This window comes from Trichomycterus rosablanca, chromosome 23, assembly GCF_030014385.1.
Source record: "Trichomycterus rosablanca isolate fTriRos1 chromosome 23, fTriRos1.hap1, whole genome shotgun sequence".
NCBI lineage: Eukaryota > Metazoa > Chordata > Actinopteri > Siluriformes > Trichomycteridae > Trichomycterus > Trichomycterus rosablanca.
The window spans coordinates 18,120,164-18,146,378 of record NC_086010.1 but is presented as its reverse complement, the minus strand read 5'-3'; the positions used below and the strand labels follow the sequence as shown (position 1 = coordinate 18,146,378).

The 26,215-nt window shown below is 45.1% G+C and overlaps 1 protein-coding gene across 1 annotated transcript; it reads left to right on the top strand.

Moving 5' to 3' along the window:
• The first annotated feature begins 1,227 nt into the window (after window positions 1-1,227).
• Window positions 1,228-24,165, top strand: LOC134301235 (solute carrier organic anion transporter family member 5A1). The gene is made up of 9 exons (XM_062985853.1): window positions 1,228-2,143; window positions 13,468-13,600; window positions 13,686-13,906; window positions 16,611-16,775; window positions 19,277-19,475; window positions 22,343-22,502; window positions 22,644-22,885; window positions 23,128-23,192; window positions 23,732-24,165. Exons 1-9 carry the CDS (start codon window positions 1,228-1,230, stop codon window positions 24,163-24,165), a joined length of 2,535 nt encoding a protein of 844 aa, XP_062841923.1.
• Window positions 24,166-26,215: the final 2,050 nt, after the last annotated feature.

The window sequence follows — 26,215 nt, the reverse complement described above, 5'->3', positions numbered from 1 at the left end:
TCAGAAATCAAAGTATCTATTAGTCTCCTGTTCATATAGCAGAATGTAAGGGAATGTATATAATTACATAAAAATAATATAACATTATTATTATTGTTATTATTATTTATTTTTTAAAACGTATTCTTTTATGATCAGCTTTTTTACACAAAAAAAAATCAGAGTTTTTTAATTTTGTCAATGTGGTGGAACCTTTACATAGAACATGGAACCATTTTAAGGTGTGAATACCTCTGTATTATATTATATTATATTATATTATGTTATATTATATTATATAGAGCGGAAGTTCCTCACCTAGGGTCGGACCATCGTTAATAATCCTGTAGTTGTATTATTATGTAAGATGAGCTAAATACTGGAACACCAAAGTTTGTGTTGTCAATTAGTGAATTGTTTTTGACAGCATTCCTTAAAACTTTCTCTTTTTGGATTGATCGTAAGTGCTGCTCCCACCTAGTGGTGATTGGGGACAATAGCACCCGAAAAGTATTGGAAATATAACTGCTGATGTAGCGATGTCTAATAATTTATTTTTTATGTGCGGCCCGGTAATAAATGACTCACGGTCCGGTGGGTGGGGATCACTGCTTTAGGGTACATGCTGGACTTAATACCACCAGCAGAAAATCTTTAATAAAATCTGTTTGTTTATTGTTAACCATCCATAGAACCTCTGTAGGAACCTTTTGTGTCAGGTTCGTTCTTTTGGATTGATCTGATCTGATGCTTCTTTATTTTTCTTGTTTGTCTGTCGTGTTTTTGGGTCACAAAGGTACCGAACACAGGTCGCTGGATAGACACACTCAATTACACAGACCTTCATACGATGAAAAGTGGTGTGAAAAGGAGTGCTGGGAATAGAACCTCACTGGGACTCTTTCTGTCCGACGACTATGACGTTCATTTATAGGGAACCTTCTGGAAAAAGCCCTCGCCCGCTTGCTGGCTGATCAATGCCTTCTTCTTCTTAAAAACAATAAATTAGAATTATTTTGTGTCTGAGATCATGTTAGAGGTTTAGGTACATGGGTAGGATGCTTTTAAAGAAAGGGTTCCATTTAGCAGAAGATTTCCTGAGTGTAGGTGAACCAGAAACTTTTCAGAATGCAAAGAACCTGGTTTGTCTTTGAAAAGGTGTGAAATGGTTCCAGTAAAGACAAGAACCATTTAAAGAGCCCTTAAGGAATCCGATTTCTCAAAGTGAATGCAGGTAGATTAGACGCAATGACTTCACCAGACAATGGTGAGACCGGGAGCAGCGTATCCATGTCCCTCAAGGTCGACGAGTTCCAAAGCCAATACGGTGGTGACTACTACAAATCCAAAAGTTTACCCGTCCTCAACGGGGGCTGCCCGTCACCCGACGAGCCTCTAAAACCCCCCCTGACTTATATTCATGCTGACGGGTCGGTTTTCAGCAGCTTGCATGGAAAAAGCGACTCCAGCCAGCTGGACTCTCCATTGCAGACCGACTTCTCACCCTCCGTGTCCAGTATGGTGGGTCTCAGCAGCTCCCTCAGACCCGAAACCAAGAAACTCGGCTTCTCCCTCGGAAGGGTGCTCCGCTTCCCGGTGAGGACGCGCGTCAGGGTGATCCTCTCGGACTCGAGGTGTTTCCTCTTCTGCATGTGCTACCTGACGTTCATCCAGTCGCTGATGGTCTCGGGTTACCTGAGCAGCGTCATCACGACCATCGAGAAACGCTACAGCCTGAGGAGCTCCGAGTCCGGACTGCTGGTGAGCTGCTTCGACATCGGCAGCCTGCTCGTCGTGGTCTTCATCAGCTACTTCGGGGGCCGGGGACAGCGGCCGCGCTGGCTGGCCGTCGGCGGCGTGTTTATAGCCGTCGGGGCGGCTCTGTTCTCCCTGCCGCACTTCATCTCGCCGCCGTACCAGATCCAGGAGGTGAACTCGTCGACGGGAAACGAGGGCCTGTGCCGGAACGTGAACGGCAGCGGGGCGGAGGGCGTGGACGTCTCGTCCTGTCCGCGGGACCAAGACGCCAACGAGCACTCCGTCTACGTAGCTATTTTCATCTGCGCCCAGATTCTGGTGGGCATGGGGTCGACTCCTATCTACACTTTAGGGCCGACGTACCTGGACGACAATGTGAAGAAGGAGAACGCCTCGCTGTACCTGGGTAAGATGCTTTTCTTTTGTTTTCACTTGTTAGGAGTGTAGTAAGGGAACCGTTTGAGGGGCAAAAGCATTTTTAGATCCTTTAAAATTGGTTCTACCTTATACATCATTTGCATCAGTCTCAGACCTGTAATGAACTGTTTCCAGCTTGATGGTCCCATCGACAGATCGCCTGAGGAACCAATATTAATGCAGACAGGGGTGGTATAAAGAGGAGGACGGTAAGAACGATCCCAAGGCTTTAAAATCGACATGGTCCCTAGGGTTACCTGTCTAGAATGAAATGTATTTTGGGGGAGGATGAGCGAGGGGGAGCGTATTAGCCCCCCAAACGTCTACCGTCACCCCTGGATGATGCATATTTTAGAATTCCTCTGGTATTAGTGATAGAAAGGGGAGGCGTGGACAAAATAACGGAACGCAATGAAGACTGTCGTCGTAGCACAATCTGTTGTAATCGGGAGGTGAAGGACAGGAACACACTGGATAGGGCGGCAATTTCGTTCATTGAGGAGGTTTGAGGAGTACCATCTACATATTTTGGGTAGATGAGCAGACACTGGTGTAACTGGGAAGGAAAAAACTCCTTACAGTTAATAACCAGAGTGGGAGGGAGGATCAAACCCAGGTCCTCAGGTCCTGTGACACCATATAAATCAAACTTAAACTCTTGTGGTAATGAGAGCATAAAGGTGTGTTACCGAAATTTGCATCTTTGGGAGGATAAAGTGACCTACTGGTCTTTTTTGGAGCTGGAATGTACTTGAACTTCTGGAACTGGGACCTTTGTTAGAGGAACCAGTGCTAGAATAGGTACTGGGGCTTTGCTACAAGAACTCAATCCATTAGTATCTGTTTCCAGAACTCCCAGTGCTCTGTAGGGTTTCAATTTATCCCCCAGTGCTTAAATCTGACCTACAATCTGACCCCCTCCTTCATAAATAATGAAGGAGATGATAATCCAGCTGTGTGCGCACCGTGTACCTTCCCCGTGTCTCCGTTTATTAGGAACGTGGTGTTTATGTGCGCTCTGAACGGGCGTCTGGCTGCCTGCTCTTTATATAGATGATAAAAGTGTGAATAACGGCTCCTCTCGCTCCCGCAGCACCGACAGCGTGATGTACAGATGAGATCACATCACACGTACAGAGACGTGCAGCATATGTGCAGACAGAAGGAGAATATCGTCCCAGATTCGGCGCTTCACTCACGTGCTATTAATTCACACCCTGTTTTAGTTTGTTAGGGTCCCGGGGGGTTGACACAGGGGTTGAAGGTATACACATGTACATACTGTCTATACATGCTGTATACGTAAAATAAAAAGGTGGACACCGACTGTGACCTTGTTGGACGTTCTATTCTTAAAATAATATCATTAATATGGAGTTCTCTCTACCCCTTGTGACTATAACAGTCTACGCTCCACTCCTCTGGAAATGGTGTGTACGTAATTGTGGCTGCGTCTCAAATGTGCTACATAGTGTGTCAGTGTGTGTTTATTGGACCGCAGCCTGTTTTAGTCCCTGATGTTACATTGAGCTCCTGCTGTAGGATCATTAACAGCGTTAATTCATCAGTATGTGTTTATCGGTCAGGTTCATAAACTTACCTAATTCTCACCAATTTATAGGATATAGTACACTGTGTGGCAAAAGTATCTGGACACCTGACCATGAGCGTATTGGGATGTCCATTCACATTTGCAGTACTAAGCAGACACTTAATATCACTGAATACAATTTGAGCAGTGGCCCAGCAGTGGTGGGGCTTGAACCTGCAACCTTATGATTATTGGTCCAGTAGCCTAACCGCTGAGCCTGACCACTGCCCATGACGTCCAGTTTTAAACGCAAATGCTATTAAAACAGAGTGACCTCTGAGCCAATGGTCCGAGAAGCTTCTCACCAGCGTTTGGAGTGTGTCTATGGGTGTATGGGGGCGCAGTCATGCTGGAACAGGAAAGAGCCTTCCCTAAACTGTTGCTGCAAAGTTGGAAGCTTGTAGTTTTCTTTATAATTGATTTATTACACCCGTTAGTAGCTGTTGTGGCCGAAACGAGGGGGCGTCCCAATACTTTTGTCCATACTGTGTATGTGTGTGTGTGTGATGAATATGTATTATATACAAGATAAAGATCTAGTCTGTTTGGGCATGACCCACTGCGACCCTGACCAGGATGAAGCGGTGAATCAACATGAAAATGAAATGAACTCCGTGTTTAGGGAGGTGAAAGAGAGACTCCATACGGCCACTGATTAAAGTCAGGGATCAAACCCAGGTCCTCGGGTCCCTAGTGCTGTGCGGCACCTACTCAACCAGCTGTGCCGCCCACTTTTTAATTAGAACTGTTCCACACATAAATGAGAAAGATCTTCAACCAAGCCAAAATGAAAACAATCCTTAATTTCTTGACACACTAGGCAATCAGAAGATTGTCGGTTCAAATCCAGGCTCTGCCATGCAGCCACTGTTGGGCCCTTGAGCAAGGCCCTTAACCCTGTCTGCTCCAGTAGCCACGTACAATGGCTGACCATTATATGAATAAATAAATAAATAAAACACACGTAGATGCTTGATCGATCGATTTCGGTGCATCAGTGAGGATGATCATGCAGTGGTGGATCGTAGTATTGTACAGGAACGTGAATGCGCCGGTGTTTAGGATGTTTTTTTATTTATTTATATATTTTATTTATTAATGCTGAGTAACAGAATGCGTGGATTGATGGATGGATTTAAACACTCCCGGCCTCGTCAGTTGTCGCCTCGGGTTAAATTTAGACGCAAGCAGCTGCTGAACGTCTCGGGCGCAGATCCCGTCCACTCCTGCCGGGTTTGTACCATGGCAACTGCGATCGTCCTTGGTTCACCCTTCCTCAGTCGGAGCAGCGGGAAATTCAGAGGGTCTGAAAACCTAGTGAGCTGCCTCGCTGCCTCAGGGCCTCGCTGCCTCACTGCCTCAGTAGAGAGGACTGTAACGCGACATGGACGCTCCCTCGTCATTCAGTCTGATTATCACTCAGAATTAAGGCGCCTAAGGCGTAGGAGCATTTTAAGGGAATCTAAGGATTTAGACACGCCCTCTTCTCGGGAGTGTAGGATGAATAAATGCGTCTGCTGACCTTATCTCCGCCCTCTCTTCCTTTTATTTCCCTGCTAAGCTCACCAGTATTATGATTCATGGAATTAATAATAATTGAAGTATGATTAATCGTGCAGCACTCGCTCCGGTCATAAATGCTATTGACGATAACAGACTGGCGTCAGTGTCATTCTTGGTTTTGTCGTTTCTTAGCTACAATACGTTGAAGTCGTTTACGGAAGCCTTTGTTAGCTAATTTTTATTAATTTACCACAATCTGAACTAACGTGCTGCTGGATCGAACCCTAGCTTCACTCCCGAAAGGACATTGATTTAGTAAAAGGTCCTTCAGTTCTGCCTTTTGGACTTGGTTTACAGGTAGAATTTTTTCTTAATCCTTTAGACGTTTTGGGTGTTTTTTCATACCTCGCTCAGCCTGAAAGGCGAGCATTGTTCCCCTGCGCCCCCCTGAGTCCTGCGTGACGGTGTTGAGCGTCGGGATTTGTAGCCGGACGGAGAAGAGTGAATGTTTTTCATGACGTTTGTGGTTGGCGTTTTCCACCTGAGCCTCCGCCCTGCATTCTGCTTTCAGCAGCTCGTGTTGCTTGTTTGTATTAGGGTCTTAAATGTAGCAGTAGTTCAGTGCGGTCGATATATGGGCTCTACGGTACTTTGGTTGTTCGATAATATTGCAGATATATCGCACAGATAACGTCTTTTTAAAGGTTCTATAGGAAAACTGCACTTGTGAATGCACTTATCTAACTCACCACATGCTCCCCTAACCAAAATACTTTTTATTTATTTATTTTTTTTTTTTTCCCCATTTTCCTCCCGATTTAGCTCACTCGATTTGTCTTCCTCTGCTGAGAGATACCCGATTGCGTCCGAGGAGAGCGCAGCCCTCCTCTTCTCACCCATGCATTCTGCACAGGCGTCTCTTCCGCCAGTCAGGGTCCTTACACAGCGTATGAAGACCCACCCACTCACACATAGTTTTTCTTTTTAATTTGGTATATTTCTCAAGCCTGCTCGTGAAAGATTAGCGAAGATGCTTGTATCCAAACCGGCTTTGACAGTTCGTTCAATTCAGGTGTCTTTCTCAGGGGCCCAATGGTGGGAACCTGGCAGTGGTGGGGCTTGAACCAGTGTCCTTCTGATTACCAGTCCTGTATCTTAACCGCTCAGCTACCACGGCCTTTAATGACGCCTGTTTCAGCAGACTATTACAGGCCGCAGTTGGCCCCTGAGCTAGGCCCTTAATGTAAAATGCCTCTTGTGCGATCACCTCGACCGGATAGAATAAGTCGTACTTCTATAACCGTAAAAAGAAGAAACTCAGTCGACCTTCCCTCCTTCTGGCACGGCCGGTTGTGCCTGTTAGCTGCCCAGCCTGATTGATAGCACATGTAATGAATTGAACCCAGTTTCTCGGATTTCACCGCATCCAGAGTCCAGGCACAACGTTTTACTTCAGGCTGGTTGAGGAGGTTGCTGGGAGCGCCAGCATGTGGGACGTGTTTAAATCTCCGCATGATTTCCCTCTAGAGTTCTGTCTACCTTAATTAGTCCCTCTCCTGTTCCCCTGCTGGTTCCTTGTGTTCTGAGATCCTGACGGTGTGGAGCTCTGCGGTGATCGTCTGTCGTTTCAACACCAGGCTCCTCTGCAGTTTGGAGAAACTTCAGCAATGTTTGATGAATAAAGACGCTGAGAATGTTTATTTATTGCATAATTTAAAAAACAGCAGCTCCTCCTCTCAGATTTACAAATATAGAGGCATCAAATTCTAAATTTGTTTAATAATTAGTTAGAAAATAAAAATGCCAACTGTTCCACTTTAGTTTAGATCAGTTTGGAAGACGTGTAAACTTAAACCCTGATGTTCTATCTGACCCTGATCAAAGGCGCACCTCGCTTAACAGACTCAGCAGGATTTTCTTAAGCGCTGTGATTGGTCATGACATTCCTGCGCTAATACGCTTCTTCTCATTCGCCCGGGCGACCCGGCTAACCCTCGGCAGGGCTAAGCCTCGCCACCTGACCACAGAGAAACAAAGACTTGGAGGGACACGCGAGAAAGTTAGAAAGGATCCAGATATCTGAATACATTACATATGGTAGGTTAGGGCTGGCGGGTATGACAGTACATTCGGTATTCCTCATACCGTATGGATTTTTCATATACCGCCGTACCGTAGCATAGTTAATACAACAGCTGTGGCTTCAATAGGCAGCAGATTATTTAATACTGTTCGCCACTTAAAGCGCTATGGATCGCCGTGCAGATTAAGTAGTCAGCCAAAAATAAACAAAAACAGATGGAGGATGAAGAGAGGGAGACCAAATGTGCACCGGAAGAACCTGCCAAAGAAACGAGGCGTGTCGGCAGTTTTAGAACAGAGTAAAACACTAAAACACGATACACTGCACGGTCTGTCAGCGACATTACGAACGCAGTAACGATCCACGTATGCAAGGACACGATTCCTCTACAGATAGTCGAGACAGAAGCTTTCAGAGCGATAATTAAAACTTTGGATTCCAGGTTTGTCGTACGGGTCAGTCGCTAAACCAACATTATAAGTAGGGATGTAACGATTCACCACAAGACAGTTAATAACCGATTAAAAAATTCCACAATTCAGATCGATTTGACATGTAAAATGAATCGATATTGACTTCAAACAGCAGAGGGCGCTGGCGCTATACACCTCGCCTGGTTGACGTCGCTGGCGCTATACACCTGGTTGCCAAATTCGGGGTTTTTCAACCAAATTGGGCTTAAAAGATAATTACAAATACAGTATTTTATTTTATTTTTTAAAGAAAGTAAAAGGAAACTTTGTCATCATTTGTCTTCAATTTCAGTTGAAAAAAACGGGAAAAAATCATATCGTGAACCCAGTATTGTGAATCGCATCGCATCGCATCGTGGGTGGAGTGTATCGTTACATATTTAGTAATAAGTGAACTGGGAGCGGAAATGTTTCAAGTCGTCCACTTTTCAAACGTGGTTTTATTTGCGAAAGTGAGAGCTCAGGGTATCTGTATAATACTTAATATTAAATAAATAAATAAATAAAAAATTGTATTTACTGCACTTGTTTCACGCGTCCTGATTCCATCATATATTGTGTCATATTGTGGGGCCGAGCAAAGCTTACAGTCCTCAAAACTTCATTATATACGTGGTAAAATTAAATCCTTTTATATTCTATGTACTTATGACAGTAAAATCAGCCACAGACACATAAAACCTCCCAGTCATACAAATAAAACACACCGTGATATACCGTGAAACCTTCAGAATCTTAAACAATACCATGATACAGATTTCTGGTCATACCGGCCAGCCCTAATAGGTAATTAAATGTAATTTATATTAGTTTATCCCCACTGGTTTATCTGCTACTGGCCCGTAGGACCGCTGATCACGTGCTTAGGTCACGTTAGCGTTCATACAGACTCCGCAGGGTTAATCCCGCACAAACAGCAAATAACGTGTGTGTGTGTGTGTGTGTGTGTTCCTATTGTTGTCCGTCCGTTTCCTTCCGTGCTATTAATAAAGCTTTTATCTCCAATCTCTTCGATCGTCCAGTAGGATGCCTGCATGCCCTGCTGCCGGCCAATGGGTGTCCAGGCCGACAACTGTACCAGACAGCTGAAATACCAGTGGGGGGGAGATTAGGATCGGACGAGGGATTGAGGTTTGGGAAGGGTGGAGTGGGGTGGAAGGAATTCTACCTTTGTTTGTCGTGTTTGCAGAGCTGGTTTGTTTATATATTTATGCCCCCATATAGAACCCCCCCCCCCCCCCCCCCCCCCCCATTATAAACATTATAAAATGTTTTATAAACATTTTATAATGTTTATAAAAACATTATAAACAAACATGGATCCTAACGTAACACAAAGAGTGGATCGTCAGGGTTCCTGTCAGTTGTTGATACAGCAGGAAGGCAGGAGCCCCACATACAATTCAGGGGTACGACATTGCACCCCCTCTGTGTACTGTAAACTGTCCCTGATGAGCCCGACTCTACCACGTTTGTAGTTTTTTGTGAGGAAAGTCGTGCCGCACTGAATGCTGGGATTGCCCTCGTTCCCTTGTTATTCAGTCAGATCATCACTCAGAATTAAGGCGCCTCAGTAGGAGCATTTTAAGGAATCTAGACTTTGAGAATTTAGACATGCACTCTTCTCAGGAGTGTAGGATGAAGCTAGGTTTTTGGACAGACCCAATGAGTCTTCGTCGTCCTCCAGTCTTTTATCAGTGGACACGTTCTGATCACATGACTTGACTGGCTTTATATTGTTAGTTATAGGACCGTACTGTCAGGATTCTGCGCACCTTGAACACTTAAATTCATTCTCTCACACCTACAGAACTTTGGAAAGCCCACTCGGCCGTTTCAGCGTATTCCAGTTCCCCAGAATGCATTTTGCTGGGCAGCAACACGCGTCCCTACGTGTTAAAAATTCAATTCTTGACGTAAATATGAGTCTGAAGCTCAGACCTCAGTGTTGGTTGCTGATTCTGAGAATAAATTCTACCTTAGGCGTTTACTTTCCTCGCCTGCTGACTCAGTCCTCCATCCCCAGAGCTCCTGGACGTCGGTGCCGGCGATTCGGATTTATGCTGCGCTGCGATGTTGTAGAGAAATGCTGAATGGAAGGTAGCGTCGGCGGCGCAGGAGAAGCCGGAGGAGCGAGGGAATTACTGCGTGGGAGGGAAACGCTCCTGTCTGTTTAAATTGCTTTTTTTCTCTCCCACTAGAGAAATTTATCATCAGCAGATGTGAAACACTGGATTGTCGGCGTTTTACTTATTTAGCGGCTTCCGTGACCTGAAAGTAATCGAATCAGGCGAGGAATAAATCTGCACCTCGTCCAACAGTCGGGGTTTAAATAGCAGCACGTAGTTTATTTAATATTTGTTCTTTATTTTGCCATTTCAACTTACTCTCCGAATGTGATTTTTGGAAGCACTAATTTCTGATTTCCACTGATCGATCTGGGTCCATGTCCCCACCCTCACGTTAGTCATGAGCTTCGATACCGAGCGATCACGGGCTCAATCGCTCTATATGAGTTGCTGAATGTAGTCCCACTTCAGTGGAGAGGAGCCAGTGGAGAGGAGCCAGTTGAGGTGGACGTCTTACATTGGAGGTATACCAGGCACGGGGGGCCAAGAGAAGGCCCTGGGGCCACCCAGAACCTGCTGTAGGGATTCTATCTGATCCCTGGGCTTCTTTGCTTGCCCTGTTGCCACCACGATCCTGAACAGACAAGCGGAAAATATGACAATGATGTTAAATGATTAATTTCCTCCGTTTATTTATTTTATTACATTTAATGCTGAAATCCAGGCTCTTCGAGAGGGTTCATGCCCAAATGTTCTATACATTAAAGCAAATCCTCACCCAAGATGATCATAACATCTATCGTGCAGCACATTAGTGCAGATCCACTGACTTTGGTTCACATCTGAGCTTTGCTTAATGCCTGTTTGAAGTGTCCTGGGTACTTTGTTCAGCTCCTGAAATGAATGCCAGTAGGTGTATTGTCTACCCAGATATTCATCTGGACATATAGACACTTGTGAACTGACCGGGATGTTGTTGACCGCATTCCTGCGGGCAAAGGGCACGGGGTCACCGGGGCTAACAGAGTACACCGGCTTGTTAGATGCCTGTTCACACAAAGACGCCTATTTAACAGCAGCCACAAATTCTGTGATTAATTAATAACGAGCGTCTTCTTTAATTTGGCTCTTCTGTTATGGTTATTTATGATGCGCTGGTGCCTCAGTGTACATAACGCTGAGTTTGCTGTGAGCATCAGGGAGAAGTCCGTCTCGTCCTCTCTCCGCTTCCTGTGCCGGCTAATCTGCTCTTTTTGTTTGATCGATCGCTGCAGCTTTTCGGACTGGCAGGCCCCGGTGCCGCTGTGCAGCTCATTAAATTCGTACCTACTCTACAAAGAAACAAAAACAGAGCTCTCTGCCTCAGGTACAGCATAACTAATGCGAGAACCTGTGAGAGACTCTGACATCTGACTCCTGAGCTGAAATCGTGATCTTGGGAAAGACTGTTTGTGTTGTGGCGTCCCCCCAGGCTCTGTTTTGGGTCCGTTACTGGTTTCACTTTTTGCTGGGGGCTGCAGCAGATTCTGGAGCCTTTTGCAGTAATGATTATAGAGTGTATGTGGATATTTTATTTCTACACTTGAAATGTTCTGTTGTTTATGGTTGTAATTAATTACCCACATTAATAAACGGCGACCCTTCGCGTGCAGGGGGTGCCGGGTCGGAAATGAAGCTGCTGGGACGGGTTCATAAAGGACGCCGGTGTCGGGCCGCGCTGTGGGAAAGATTATCTGAAGGTTGGAAGAATGCACTGCTGTGTCAGCAACCCCACACGACAATAGCTGCGTCCCCAGCGTCCCGGGCCCGCGCCTCCCAGCAAGGTCACGCTGTTAATTTGATCCGCGCGCTGGTATTTCAGCTCGGGCGGAGTGCTGTGACGAACCAGCCGGAGGTTATTCACGTGTAAAAACGCTAAGCTTGCTTTACCGAGTGTTTTAGCTTCTATTGTTCAGTCGCTAACGGGCTGTAACGAGCACCTACGTTCCTGTAACGGTGGTTTAAACGTGGGACGTCAAGGACGTGCTCAGGGGCCCAACAGTGACAACGCAAAGGCCATTTCAGGGCTTGAACTGACAACCTTTCGATTTCTAGTCTGGTACTCTAATCACTTCAGACACAACAATTGCTTACATGAGTAATTAGGGATGTAACGATACACTCTACCCACGATGCGATGCGATTCACGATACTGGGATACTGAAAAACCCCGAATTTGGCAACCAGGTGTATAGCGCCAGTGACGTCAACCAGGCGAGGTGTATAGCGCCAGCGCCCTCTGCTGTTTAAAGTGAATATCGATTCATTTTACATGTCAAATCGACCTGAATCGTGGAATTTTGGAATCGGTTGTTAACTGTCTTGTGGTGAATCGTTACATCCCTAGGAGTAATACATCAACGATATCAAGGAAATTATGTGCTTCCAACTTTGCGGCAGCAGTTTAGGGAAGGCCTTGTCCTTGAAGACCTTCAGCAGGAGTGAAAGGACCTCATCACAGCTCATCTTCAGACGTTTGGTCAGTCAGAGCTGTTTTGACAGCATGTTGTTAAGATTTGGCTCATCAGTTCACCAGTTCAACTCAAACGGAGGATTTATGGGTTTTAGGAAACAATCAAGTTCCTTTTAGGGGCCTCAGATGCCCAACAGTGGCAATTTGGATGTGGTGGGCGCGAATCTTCAACCTTCAGATCGCTAGTCCAGCATTTTTACCACCAGGCTGCCCATGGTTTGTTCATATAACGAAGATAATGTCAAATTGAGGACAAATTTAGGAATTAATAATGTGTGACACTTCTGAGAAGCTCTTGGTTTATAGGCATGACCATGAAATTCATGCGTGTTAATTAAGTTCCTGAAGAGTGAATGAGTAACCCGGTAATGGCCGAGTGGAAAGAACATGTGAGGACGTTGATTAGGGTTGTTGTGATGAACGGAAAGCTTGTTGGTAGGAGTTTGCTGCTCTAAACTGGAAGTGTTGCACTAACTGGTCATAAAGATTAGACCTATTTGGTCGCGGTTTCGATGTTTATGTTCATGTACACCAATCTGATTTACTGGTCTTGTAGATGACTTGGTTTTAGCCCAATAATTTGGTTATTTTATTGTTGTGGGGAACGTCTGGCTCCACAAGATCACCACTCTGCCCCACGACCCCTCCAATGCGTGCGCAATCCCTCGTTTATCCATATAATGGATTCGCACATGAGGCTGGATATTGTGCATGGAGAGACGCGCACCAATCTCCATGCTTCTCCACTTCTGTACAGGTGCCTCGGGCTGCTAATCAGGGTCCTTACACAGCCCTTGAAGACCTCAGCCGCTTATTAGTCCGGTCTTTTCCACCCCGTAGATTGATGGCCAATTTTGTCTGCTGCAGACACTGCCAATTGTGCTCGCTAGGGGGCGCCAAGTTACTGGTAGCGGAGCTGAGATTCGAACCAGGGAGTTCAAAATCCCAGCGCTGGTGAAGATGACTTTTGCTTGAAGTCGACTGAATGGTTGTCTATAATATAAAATATAAGTTAGCTGCTGCTCGATTTTAAAGTAGTGGTGCTCCGTCCAATCAATGTGCTTATTCTGTGTGTTTTCCAGCTATCATGTACGTAATGGGAGCGCTGGGCCCTGCAGCCGGCTATCTCCTCGGCGGGGTCCTCATCGGCTTCTACGTCGATCCCAAAACCGCCGTGAATATCGACCAGAGCGATCCTCGCTTCGTAGGCAACTGGTAATCCTTCTTTCCTCTGCATCAACGCATTCACCTCTCAATAAAGCAGTTTTATCTGAGATTTCGACCGGGCGCCTCGTTTCAGGTGGAGCGGCTTCCTGCTGTGTGCCGTCGCCATGCTGCTGGTCATTTTCCCCATGTTCGCCTTCCCCAAGAAGCTGCCCCCTCGCCACAAGAAGAAGAAGAAGAAGAAAAAGCTGGGCGCTGACGACGACGCCACCAGCGAGGACGACGTCATGAAGGAGAAAAACGGCAGCAAAGATCAAACCGTCACCTCCTCCATGGGCTTCGGGAAGGACATCAAAGGTGGGTGTGTCAGGCCACTGGTTTATAATACTTTATTAATACTAATACTTTATTTTCCCTCCAAACACTAGAAGGATGTAAGGATTCTTTTCAGGATATACCAGGCAGCTCTGGTGACTCCTGAGACTCCTAAACACAAAATAAAGCTTTGACTCGAACGCCTGGATGCAGCGATCAGAAAATCAAGGCCGGCGGCTCGATTCGCACCGTAGCAGCACCGAGGCTTTTCCTAAACAAAGGAAGTTCTCCTCAGTAGGGAATCTCTCAGAAAAACAGCGGCGCTCTTATCTGGGAGCGAGAACAGGCAGCCCACTTTCTGTGTAAATGAGATCCCGAGGGGCCGCCCGCGCATCGCTGATATACGGGGCCCTGCTGACTCCTCCTGCGCTGGTGTTTTTTTCTGATGGCGCAGCCACTGTAAAAAAAACCTTAATGAAACGACGTGAATTGATGATGCAGGATAAAAAAAAAAAAGCACAAATTCTGGTCCTACACTGTTTCTTCTTTAATGTTTGATGTTACGCGGCGTCCACTGTAGAGCACATTACTGCTGTCATCGTTTTATAATGATTATTATTAATCTTAGATAAAATGAATCAAAACTCATAGACTATAATAAATAGGTTGAAAGAATCGAATCACTTGATCAGTGAATCAAATAAATCAAATTAAGATTCTAGGAGCTAATCCATCTTCTGCATGTTCATTTCACTCTAATGGGCTGTGCAACCATGCAGCTTATTATTCATTATTAATGAATTACTAATAATTATTATTAATATTTGTGGTCACTGTTTTTATTATTATTAATAATAATCTTATCTAAGATTAATCAAAACTCACAGACTTTAAGAAATATGTTGAAAGAATCGAATCACTTGATCAGTGAATCAAATGAATCTCTAATGGGCTGCGCAACCATGCAGCACATAAATTATTAATTAATTAATTACTAACAATTATTATTAATGTTGTGTTCGCTGTTCTTTTTATTATTATTATTATTGATCTTAAATAAAATGGATCAAAGACTTTCCCAGACTTTAATAAATATATTGAAAGAAACGAATCACTTGTTCAGTGAATCAAATTAAAAGTGTAGGAGCTAATCCATCTAATAATTGTTATTAATTAGTAATTAATTAATTACTAATAATTATTATTAATGTTTTGGTTGCTGTTTTTATTATAATTAAGCTTTTATACAATGAATCAAAGAGTTACCCAGAAGGTGGCTCGGTGGGTAGCACTGTCGCCTCACAGCAATTAGGTCCTGGGTTCGATCTCCAGGTGGGGCGGTCCGGGTCCTTTCTGTGTCAAGTCCAAAAACATGCAGTCAGGTTAATTGGAGACACTGAATTGCCCTATAGGTAAATGAGTGTGTGTGTGTGTGTGTGTGTGTGTGTGTGTGTGCCCTGCGAAGGACTGGCGCCCCGTCCAGGGTGTTACTGTGTGCCTTGCACCCATTGAAAAGCTGTGATAGGCTCCAGCACATCGAGCCTGATTGGATAAGCAGTTAAGAAAGTGAGTGAGTGAGTTACCCACTGAAAGAATCGAATCACTTGATCAGTGAATCAAATGAATCAAATTTAAAGAGTCTATTAAAAGAAGTCATCGATGGTCCGATTGGGTCGCGGCTCTAAACAACAAGCTGTATGAATTCCATCCTGATTATTTCTGAACATTTTCTATACACAGTCGCTCTGAAAACACTATAACCCGACTCATTTATACATGTTATAACATCGGATTAGAATTATTAGGGTAGAAAGTCCTAAAACCTTCCTAAAACCCGCTGCCTGTCTCCTCGCTGGTCTGGATAAGCGTCAGAGTCCTCGAGAGTCGAGCTCGTAGATTTACAGCATTTTTAGTTAATGAAGTGGAAATTTGATAGAAAGAGAACGCGCTCTCGGAATCACCTTAAAAGGCCTGCACGTTGCTGTGGTGACAACAGGAGGTCACGAACCCACTAAATGCGACGTGGGGGCGGCCTGCCACCGTCGTAGCATTGTACAGCATTGACACGGCACAAGCACGGGATCTAAAATCTAATTAGTGATTAAAAACGGGAGTTATTTAGTCCGACAGAACATCAGACTTCAGCGGAACGTTAAAACCAGCTGCATTAAGCTAATGAACGATCCGCCGCGCTGCAGTTTCTCCTCATTTACGTTCGTTTAGGTTCGGGCCAAGTGAATTTAAGTTCCCCAGCACAGCACAGCACAGTTAAATAAGATTTATCTGTTAAATAAAAATCCCAGAAGAAGGGTTTAGGGTTCATTTTTGGCTTGCAGGTGAAGTCGAACGTCAAGCGCTGTTTATGGCTCAGCAGGCTTGTTCTTTTAGTGCATTTTTCCTGCATTTTGGTCCTAAAAATACAAGGGGTTCTTCATCAAATTTTCACACTTCTCCACGTAGCCACTGATGCTGCTTTCACATCATCACATGAAAATCTTCTTCCACTTTAAGCTTCTTTGAGCGTCCAAATAGGTGGAAATCAGATGGAGCCAAATCCGGACAATAAGCGTCTCTCAGTCTCTCAGATACGACTGATTCCTCCTCCTCCCACCCTCACCGCTTATATCCGAAATATATAAGTGTGGAAACTTTTTGAAGATCCCTCGATACCTTCATCAAGTTCCAAATACACACACACACACACACACACATAATAATATTATTAATATTGTTTTTTTTCTTACAGAGCTTCCCAAGGCGGCTGTGAGGATCCTGAGCAACATGACCTTCCTGTTTATAAGCCTTTCCTACACGGCCGAGAGCGCCATCGTCACCGCCTTCATCACCTTCATCCCCAAGTTCATCGAGTCGCAGTTCGGGATACCCGCCTCCAACGCCAGCATCTACACGGGTGTGTGATCAATACGCCGCGTCCATCTGATCACACTCTCGTCCCCGGCGTGTTAGACAGCACGCTAATTTGCACGTCGGATCATGGCGCGCGAACACGTGCTCATGTGATGTAGGTGCGATTTTAGCTTCCATTTCTGGCTCGTCCGCCTGAGGCTGAGCGGCGGAATAAAAGCTGCTCGCGCTGATACCAGCCGCAGCCCCGGACTTTAATTATCGGCCTCGTTCCAAACCGTTCGCGCCGTTTGTTTTGCTTTCTGATTATTTATAGCGCTAATCAGAGCGGGTCGCTAATAAATCCCTCAGCTTGTTTAGCAGCGCCCAGCGGGTGTCTCGCACCGGGGGGCACAAACTAATTCCACTATTGTGTTCTCTCTGTAAGGCCACACTTCATGGCCAAAAGTATTTGGACACTTAGCTATAAGCTACCGTTAATATTGATTTGACGTTCCCTCCCTCCCTCTGTGACTGTACTTTTACAAGATTTTGGAGTGTATCTATGGGCATTTGTGCCCATTCTGTGAAAAGACAGTTTGTGAGGTCCTTTTAGGCTAAACTGTAACTCGTCTGCACACTTTTTATCAATCACAAGGGACCCTCATGGTGCTGATTAGACTTACTGGCCTCTTTATTACTATATTACAGGATTTTGGAGTGTATCTATGGGGATTTGTGCCCATTCTGTCAAAAGACAGTTTGTGAGGTCCTTTTAGGCTAAACTGTAGCCCGTCTGCACACTTCTACACCCCGCTGTACATTGTTTATCAATCACAAAGGACCCTCATGGTGCTGTTCAGACTTACTGGCCTCTTTATTAGAATTTTACAGAATTTTGGAGTGTATCTATGGGCATTTGTGCCCATTCTGTCAAAAGACAGTTTGTGAGGTCCTTAAAGGGTAAACTGTAGGTGATTGGCACACTTTTGTACCTCGTTATAATCCACAAGGGACACTTATGGTGCTGTTGTTATGATTTTACAGGATCTTAAAGTGTATCTATGGGGATTTGTGCCCATTTTATGAATAGACAGTTTGTGAGGTCCTTTAGGGGTAAACTGTAGCCCGGCTGCATACTTTTACACCCCGCTGTACCTCGTTTATCAATCACAAGGGACACTTATGGTGCTGTTCAGACTTACTGGCCTCTTTATTATGATATTACCGGATTTTGGAGTGTATCTATGGTCATTTGTGCCCATTTTGTCAAAAGACAGTTTGTAAGGTGCGAGGGGTATAAAAGGGGCATCTGACCAGCATTCTCTCCCTCACGTCTGACTCCACTGGAGACCATGAAGGGTTCCTTTGTGTGAGAGTGATTTTCCGTGACTCCACGCCCCCGTGAGGTGCGTCTGACGCACTTGTGGCTAAATTTAGCGCCGGGGGAAAGTGGACAGGATCCTCGAACGGCTTTTGTGGTCTGAGTTGTGTTATTGCTGCATATTTTTACCAGCTTGTGATTGTGTGTGTGTGTGTGTGTGTGTGTGTGCGTGTGTGTGTGCGGTCCTTTAAGGGTAAACTGTAGCTCATTCGCACACTTTTACTCCCCACTGTACCACATTTATGTTTATTAATCACATGGGACCCCTATGGTGCTTTTCAGGCTTACTGGGCTCTTTATTAGGATATTACCAGATTTTGGAGTGTATCTATGGACATTTGTGCCCATTCTGTCAGAAGACAGTTTGTTTTGTCCTTTAAGAGTAAACTGTAAAATGTGTGTAAGTTGGCACTCAGATGATCACAAAAAATGACTCGATTTGCGTCGCTGGCACTCCTCGATCTTGATGGAGACGTTAATCCCGAGTGGCACAGCTGCTGCCCCACGCTCCCCGTGCCCAAAACACGGCGTCCAGATGATGAGCTCGGGCAGAACGTGGCCGGAAGGCGAACGTGCCGATCTGCGTGCTGACCTCTTCGCGCCGGCGGTCAGCACTGACTTTCGAATGAATTCGAAGATTGATCTCTCTCTATTTCTGTCTGAGTTCACATTTCGGTCCTGTTATTCACCAGCTGAGATCTTTTTTGACGGGATCATGCCAGTTTTACCACTCGTGTGAGGAAATGAAGTGAAGTTTGAGAAGCTTTAAGCGATCGCTGTGCCCGATGCCCTCGGGGGTTTGGTGCTAATGTGGGACTAACGTGCCAGGCAACCATCACTAAAGCTTAACTCTCGTGTTCGAGTCTTGGCTGTGCCACCGGCTTGACCGGGGACACGGCAGACACAAATGCCTGTGTCTCATTTTATAACATAAAACACTGCAATTACCGTGTTATTGAAATTTGGAACCGATTTAAATTATTGGGATTTGAGACCGATGTTGACACCAGTGACTCACAGTCAGCATTCCAGTGATGATGGAAATAAACTTCACAGGGCCTCGATCATGTTTGACACCGGTGTTAGGTGATAAGACCTGGCCACATACATTCATTTGGAACATGACTGCAGGGATCAGTATGCAGTTCCCTCACATTATATTTATTTTTGTTTCTATATTTCAGGGCTGATCATTGTGCCCAGTGCTGGCGTGGGCATCTTTTTAGGCGGCTACATCATCAAGAAGCTGAAGCTGGGTGCCCGCGAGTCGGCCAAGCTGGCGATGATCAGCAGTGGCGTGTCACTGCTGTGCTTCTCCACGCTCTTCATCGTCGGCTGCGAGAGCATCAACCTCGGTGGCATCAACATCCCCTACACTACGGGGTGAGGAGCGTCCACACCCATTCCACTGTCTGATTTATTAACAATTTCGGCAACGAGAGAGGTCTTTTATGTACTCAAGGACACTCAAGGTGGTTTTATATCCTCCGCCCTGTCGTCACGTCCGTGTGTGAACGTCAGGGCGGCTTTCAATCATTCTTTTATTCAGCTGTAAAGTGTGTGAGGAATCGTAAAGCGCAGGTGTTGAAGATGTCGGGACGCTGTGAGGTTGCGGCGCTCGTGTTTTACTCTGATACGTACAGGATGCAGGTGCAGAAATTCGTTTCTTACCCATAAACCATGACGGGTGCAGATCACAGCCAAGTGCCGTCTCACTGCCTCACATCATTACTTTTTACAGGTCTAATCAGGTAGCTCTAGTGTTCTAGTGTGTGGGAGGTGAGAGTATAAGGACAGGATGGTCAAATGTACGGAAATGTATAGAAATGTACGATAGTTGGACAGGACAAAGGTATTTTGGGATAGACACAGCAAGGAATGCACATTTGCAGATTCTTTTTACCAGTAATAAACAAAAATGGTCAAATATTAATCAACACGGCTTGAAAAGAGCCATCCGAGAAGCTTTACACTTTACTAAATAAAAAAAACAGTTTTAACACAAACATTAATACGTCCAGAGCTACTTCATGCATTTAAATGCATATTTTAATAGTTTTGGAAGAAGGACCTGGGGGGATGTTCGATTCCCTGGTGGATCGGTTTGCATGTTCCCCCTGTGTCCGTGTGGATTTCCTCCGGGTGCTCTGGTTTCTTTCATACAGCCAGGTTAAGGACCTAGGTGTGTGCGTTTGTTTGCCCTGTGGTCGACTGGCGACCTGTCCAGGGTGTTTCCTACCTTTTGCCTGGTGAACTGTACCCACCGCGACCCTGAATAGAATAAATCGGTGGTAAAACAGACAATGAATTAATTAATGTAAAGTAATGTGCAGCAGTTTGGTGCCACTTTGACCCTGATCAGGCAGTTTCTATTTCTATACACACCCCTTTACTCCATTCTCATTTGGACTCGAACGAACAGTGTTCCAAATAACAAGCAAAATTGGAACATGCAGATTAGGGTGGCACGATGGCTTGGTGGGAAGCACTGTTGCCTCACAGCAAGGAGGTCCTGGGTTCGATTCTCTGGTGGATCGGTTTGCATGTTCTCCCTGTGTCTGTGTGGGTTTTCTCCGGGTGCTTCAGTGTCTTTTATACGGCCAGGTTAAGGACCTAGGTGTGTGTGTGTGTTCACCCTGTGGTCGACTGGCGACCTGTCTTGGGTGTTCCTGGAGAACTGTACCCACCGCGACCCTGAATGAATAAATAATAAATCTGTGGTGAAACAATCAGTGAATGGATGTAGGTTAATGGATGAATGTGCAGCAGTTTAGTGCCACCGTGACCCTGACCAAGCAGTATCTATTTCTATACACACCCCTTTACTCCATTCTCATTTGGACTCGAACGAACAGTGTTCCAAACACCACCAGGTTACACACAACAACAAAGACGATTTCTATTATTGTTCTTCTGTTTATCTGTTTAATCTTATTTAAAATGTGATGTTTTCTAGGCCTGTTTGCTTTCTTTAACATAATTTGCAGCTCCCCCCTCTTTTAGATTTCTGTGATTGATTTTTGGAAGGTTTTTGCCTTTATTAATCACAATAAAAACGCAAAAAACGCGAATCACGTTGTGCAATGCGTTGGTGCTGATAATGTAGCGCCATCTAGAGGCGTTATTCTTGTGTTACCTGAATTCGGTTTGGAGTTGTTTGGAGTTGTATGGAGGACAAAATAAATATTAAAAGATATAATGTGGCTCTAAAAAGGGGGACAAAAATGCTAAAATATTTTTTAGTGATGTTAGATAGGAAACAGAGGAACAAACAATGAAGACAAAAAATTCCACACACAGCTGCTTGGATGGGGGGGTTAGTGAGGTGTGTGTGTGTGTGTGTGTGTGTGTGTGGTAGACATAGCAGGAAGCTGTGAGGCTCCTCCGAGAGGGTTTGTATGGAGCACTTGAGGAATGTCAACACCGAGGCAGCACTGTAGAGAACAAACCCCCGGCGTCCACGTCTCCGTCTCTTTGTCTCTGTACCGGGCTGGTGTCCCAGACTAAAACATTCTCGGTCTTCACAAGGTCACACGGTGAACCCTGAGGTCGCGTTCCAGCTGTTTACCCAAACACTGAGTCTTTGTGACTGGAAAGTTGTGTCCACAGATGCAGAATTATCTCTCACTTGGTTGTTGGCCAGTGTTTTGAGGTAGTGAAGCGTCCGGTGGTGTCGGAGCGGCGTCTAATCTGAGCTGGTTAAAGACTCCAGTCACAGACTAGATTTAAAGACATCATGTAGTTCTGGTAACGTATTTTGAGTGCAGTCGTACGGGTTTCTTAGCTTTTTTTGCAGTTCGGAAGGTCCTGGAGACCAAATAATTTATTATCATGTGTTGTAAAATGCTGTAATAATTATTTATTGTTATAAAATATACTGAATATTACATCAGGAGCTGAACATGGTCTTCATCTCCTACAAGAGAACTGCTGTCTATCTATCTATCTATCTATCTATCTATCTATCTATCTATCTATCTATCTATCTGTCTATCTATCTATCATCTATATATAATCTATCTATCTACCTGTCTGTATGTCTGTCCATATATTTATTTGTTTGTCTGTCTATCTGTCTGTCTGTCTGTCTATCTGCCTGCGTGTCTGTCTATTAATTACACCTACGTTAGACTCAGAATCTGCTGCTGACCCTGTCTTCGGAGGGTCAAAAAGCTCTGGTGAATCTGACCTGTTATCTGACCCTCAGACTACCGCCGTTCATCCGGTCTCCTTCTGGTTCTGTGTTCCAGACCGACTTTGACGTTGACACACAGGAACCTGACGGGCAGCTGCAACGTAAACTGTGGGTGTAAGATCCACGAGTACGCGCCCGTCTGCGGGTCCGACGGCATCACCTACTTCAACCCCTGCCTGGCGGGATGCAGCATGCTTGCTAACGACAGCGCTGGGGTGAGTTCAGCTCTTCCTTATTAAATCTGAATCTTAGCCACAAATCACATTTCTTTTCTCAAAATCAGATGACCTATTAATTACCCGTAACTAGATACACACATCAGATTATTTCCACACTTGACTTGTTTTTGTCTGTAGGTGAGGAACTACACAGACTGCGCGTGCGTACAGAGCAGACAGGTCATCACTCCCCCCGCCGGTGGCCAGGGCGGTCAGCTTCAGCTGGTCATTGTGAAGACCTACCTGAATGAGAACGGGTTCGCCGTGTCGGGAAAATGCGATCGAACCTGCAACACCCTCATCCCCTTCCTCATCTTCCTCTTCATCGTCACGCTCATCACTGCCTGCGCTCAGCCCTCCGCCATCATCGTCACTCTCAGGTACCCGGAAACGGCTCGCGTGTGTTCGGCAGGATCACAGCTAAAGAGTCCTTGTTCTAATACTGTCTGTTTGGAGTTTGACATGTTCTCCTGGTATGTTTTGTTCTCCCATCCCCCGAAACGAAGCAGTCCATGATGGGTTGTGTTCCATTTAGAATGATTGTTTTTATGAATGGAATAAAATGAAATCCTGATTGGTTTCCATGCTGTAATGGGACCCCCGGTGTCTCCGCTGTTCGCAGGTCCGTAGAGGAGCAGGAGAGGCCGTTCGCTTTGGGAATGCAGTTTGTGTTGCTGCGAACGCTTGGTAAGATACCCTCGCTTTTCATCTTCTGATGAATTCTGGTTGGTACCACGTACCACGGTTAGGATGCCAGTCTATCTTGGGGCCTCAGACAACCCGCTGATAGCACCACTGCGGGTTCAAACCCTAGATCAGGCTTTTGGGTGGGTCGCCAGCCAAGAAAAATGGGTAGTAGAACAAAAAGTAAGAAGAAATAACCTTGTATATGAGCACCCCCTTGTGGAGGCTTTACGTTACATGTTGTAAACCATAGTGGGACCAGATTGCACCTCATGTTTCGTTTTGATGCGCCGTTTGTGTTCATGAACAAAATGTGGGTCGCTTGTTAAAAACCCTGCCCAAGATCCCAGCAGTAGTGGGATGGCATTATTCAGCGCTGTGCCACCCGGGTACCACACAACAGTCTTGTAATATCTATTGTGTCCTGTAAAATTTCTTTGTGTATCATAATATATAGTTATGCCACCCTGCGACCCCTAAACCTTTAAATTAATTCTATACGAGTATTTTTCACGTTCTTCTGCTTCCGTTTCACGCTACAGCCTACATCCCGACGCCCATCTACTTCGGCGCGGTGATCGACACCACGTGCATGCTGTGGCAGCAGGACTGCGGGGTGCACGGCTCGTGCTGGGAGTACGACGTCACCGCCTTCCGCTTCGTCTACTTCGGCCTGGCCGCCAGCCTCAAGTTCGTCGGCTTCGTCTTCATCTTCCTCACCTGGTACTCCATCAAGTACAAGGAGGACCGGCTGGAGCGCCGGGGCTCGAGCCTGCCGCCTCTCGGCACCGTCAGCGATCTCGTGTGCCAGGGGGGCGTTCGCAAGTGCCACGCGCGTACCAGGTCGTGTCCGGCGTTCACGCTGGATCCTGCGCCTTTGCACCACGGTCAGAGCAGCCAAAGCTGCCCGGGAAACGCGCGCAAAGCAATAACGCCCCCGGTGCGCCCTGTGCGGGAGGTCCACGCCCGGGTTTGAGTACTTTCATGTGCCTTTCTTTGTTGGGCACGATCGTTTTACGTAGATGAGACTGGCCGCCGGCAGGATTCATGTTTTTTTGTGCATATCTTTAGAAGATAAGTGTAAAAGACGTTGTATGGTGCTATATCAGGGTTGGGGTGGGTATCGTTTTCCTTCTGGATATCTAAATGACTTGAAATGCGTTACAAGCACAAATGGGAATCTGTTCTATGCAAGTTTTGCCACTATGCCCCCTATTTCCACCATGTAACATTTATTCATTCAGGAGGCATCGCCCACTTCCTCGCTGTATGAATTCTTTTTGCTTTACCTCTCAGAATTTCAATCCTTTGTGGGCAGCTTGGCTTTTTTTGCCCTGTATGGACTTCTGGCACCATGGCACGCAGGGTTAGGCCCTAAGGCAGCAGCAATGCCCCTGGCTAACGTTATCCCTTTATTATTAGCTCGATGCTTTTGTGATGGCGCTACTAATCAAGCGACAACAGATTTCATCCATCAGTAAAAACAATATAACAGGTACAGACATTCATAGATCCTCAGAAGCTTGATCTTCTGCTGTTTCAGCACCATCGTGGTATAAATCAGCTGTGATGCCTCACGATACCTGTTCAGTCATTTTTCCGCCCGTTCGGTACTTTTTTAATTGACGGCGCTGCAAAATCTTGTGCAAAAGTTGGTGCAAACGAGGTCTTCAGTGGGAAAGATGTACAGTTTAACGTAAACAAGACCTTACAGAGAAAGAATTGTACCGTGCAGAAAGGTGCCAGTATTAGAGACAAATGCACACGTATCGTTAGAACAGCAGCTTTCCATCCAGTCTCTGACGTTATAATCACTCCATCGATCATTTAACATCGTCACTACAGCTGTATAACAAGCCAACAGATGTTACAACAGATGCCTATAAAGAATATACACCTCTATCCTCAGATGCTGCAGCATTTTGCTTACACTAGTGTAGTTAATCAGGCGTTTTGGATGCGTAGCACAGCATGCAAAAAAATAAAACCCATTTAAACGTAACCATAAGTGACACATAGCTGTTTTTAAATCTATACATGTACTATACGATACTAGCTACGGTTCACACTAGAAAGTGACTGGTGACCATTTATTTTCTGTTCAAATGCATGTTCTCCACGTGTCTGTGTGGGTTTCCTCTGGGAGCTCCGGTTTCCTCTAACAGTCCAAAGACGTGTGAGGTGAACTGGAGGTACAAAATTGTCCAAGAATCTTTTGTAAGGAGTAACTACCTGTCCTGTCATGAATGGAACCAAAGTGTCTAAAACATGACGCTAAAATCCTAATAAATAAATAAATAAATAATACTGAATTTATACAGACATTAGTGAATGAATGTGTCCATGTAAGTCATCTTTGAACATCATACTCCCCATTGCTATCGTAATTCGATTCAACTTCTATACTCCATAGATCTAATAAACATTTATAACATCTAATATAGTGTGTATACATTTTTAGCCCCATGTAGGCCAGTTTTACAGTGTAGTTCTGTAGTACAGTACCACGTTTGTGTTGTTTTCGATCTATATTGGATTGAAAGCAGATTTCCTGATGATTTCCTTAAAAACTCTCACAAAAAGATGCAAATGCAGGTCTAGACACCAAAAAATAGAATTTCACACAGTGTAACTTCTAAGTTTAGCCAGATAAAAAACACTTTAAAGTGTTAAAGCCGAACAAAGTGGTTTTTACTACATTGTTTAATCAATGGCGCCACCTAGTGGCTGTACAGTGTTACACAGATAATGCATGAATGTGGGTTTTCTGTGGGACAGCGTGTATAACTAGTGTAAGATTAGATGTTTTGTCTGGTTTTACCTCCTCCAAACCCAATAATCCTCCTAATAATGTTTTATAATCAGTAGTACATGTGAGATTTAGCTAAATTAAGTCAAAGATTAGAATTAAATAAGAGTTACAATCGCATTATACAGGTCTTTTATTTTAGGGAGCATATATAACAGGATTTTGGCTGCTACAGGCATTATTGTAAGATCTTATTAACCCAGCCAGTTTTCCTAAT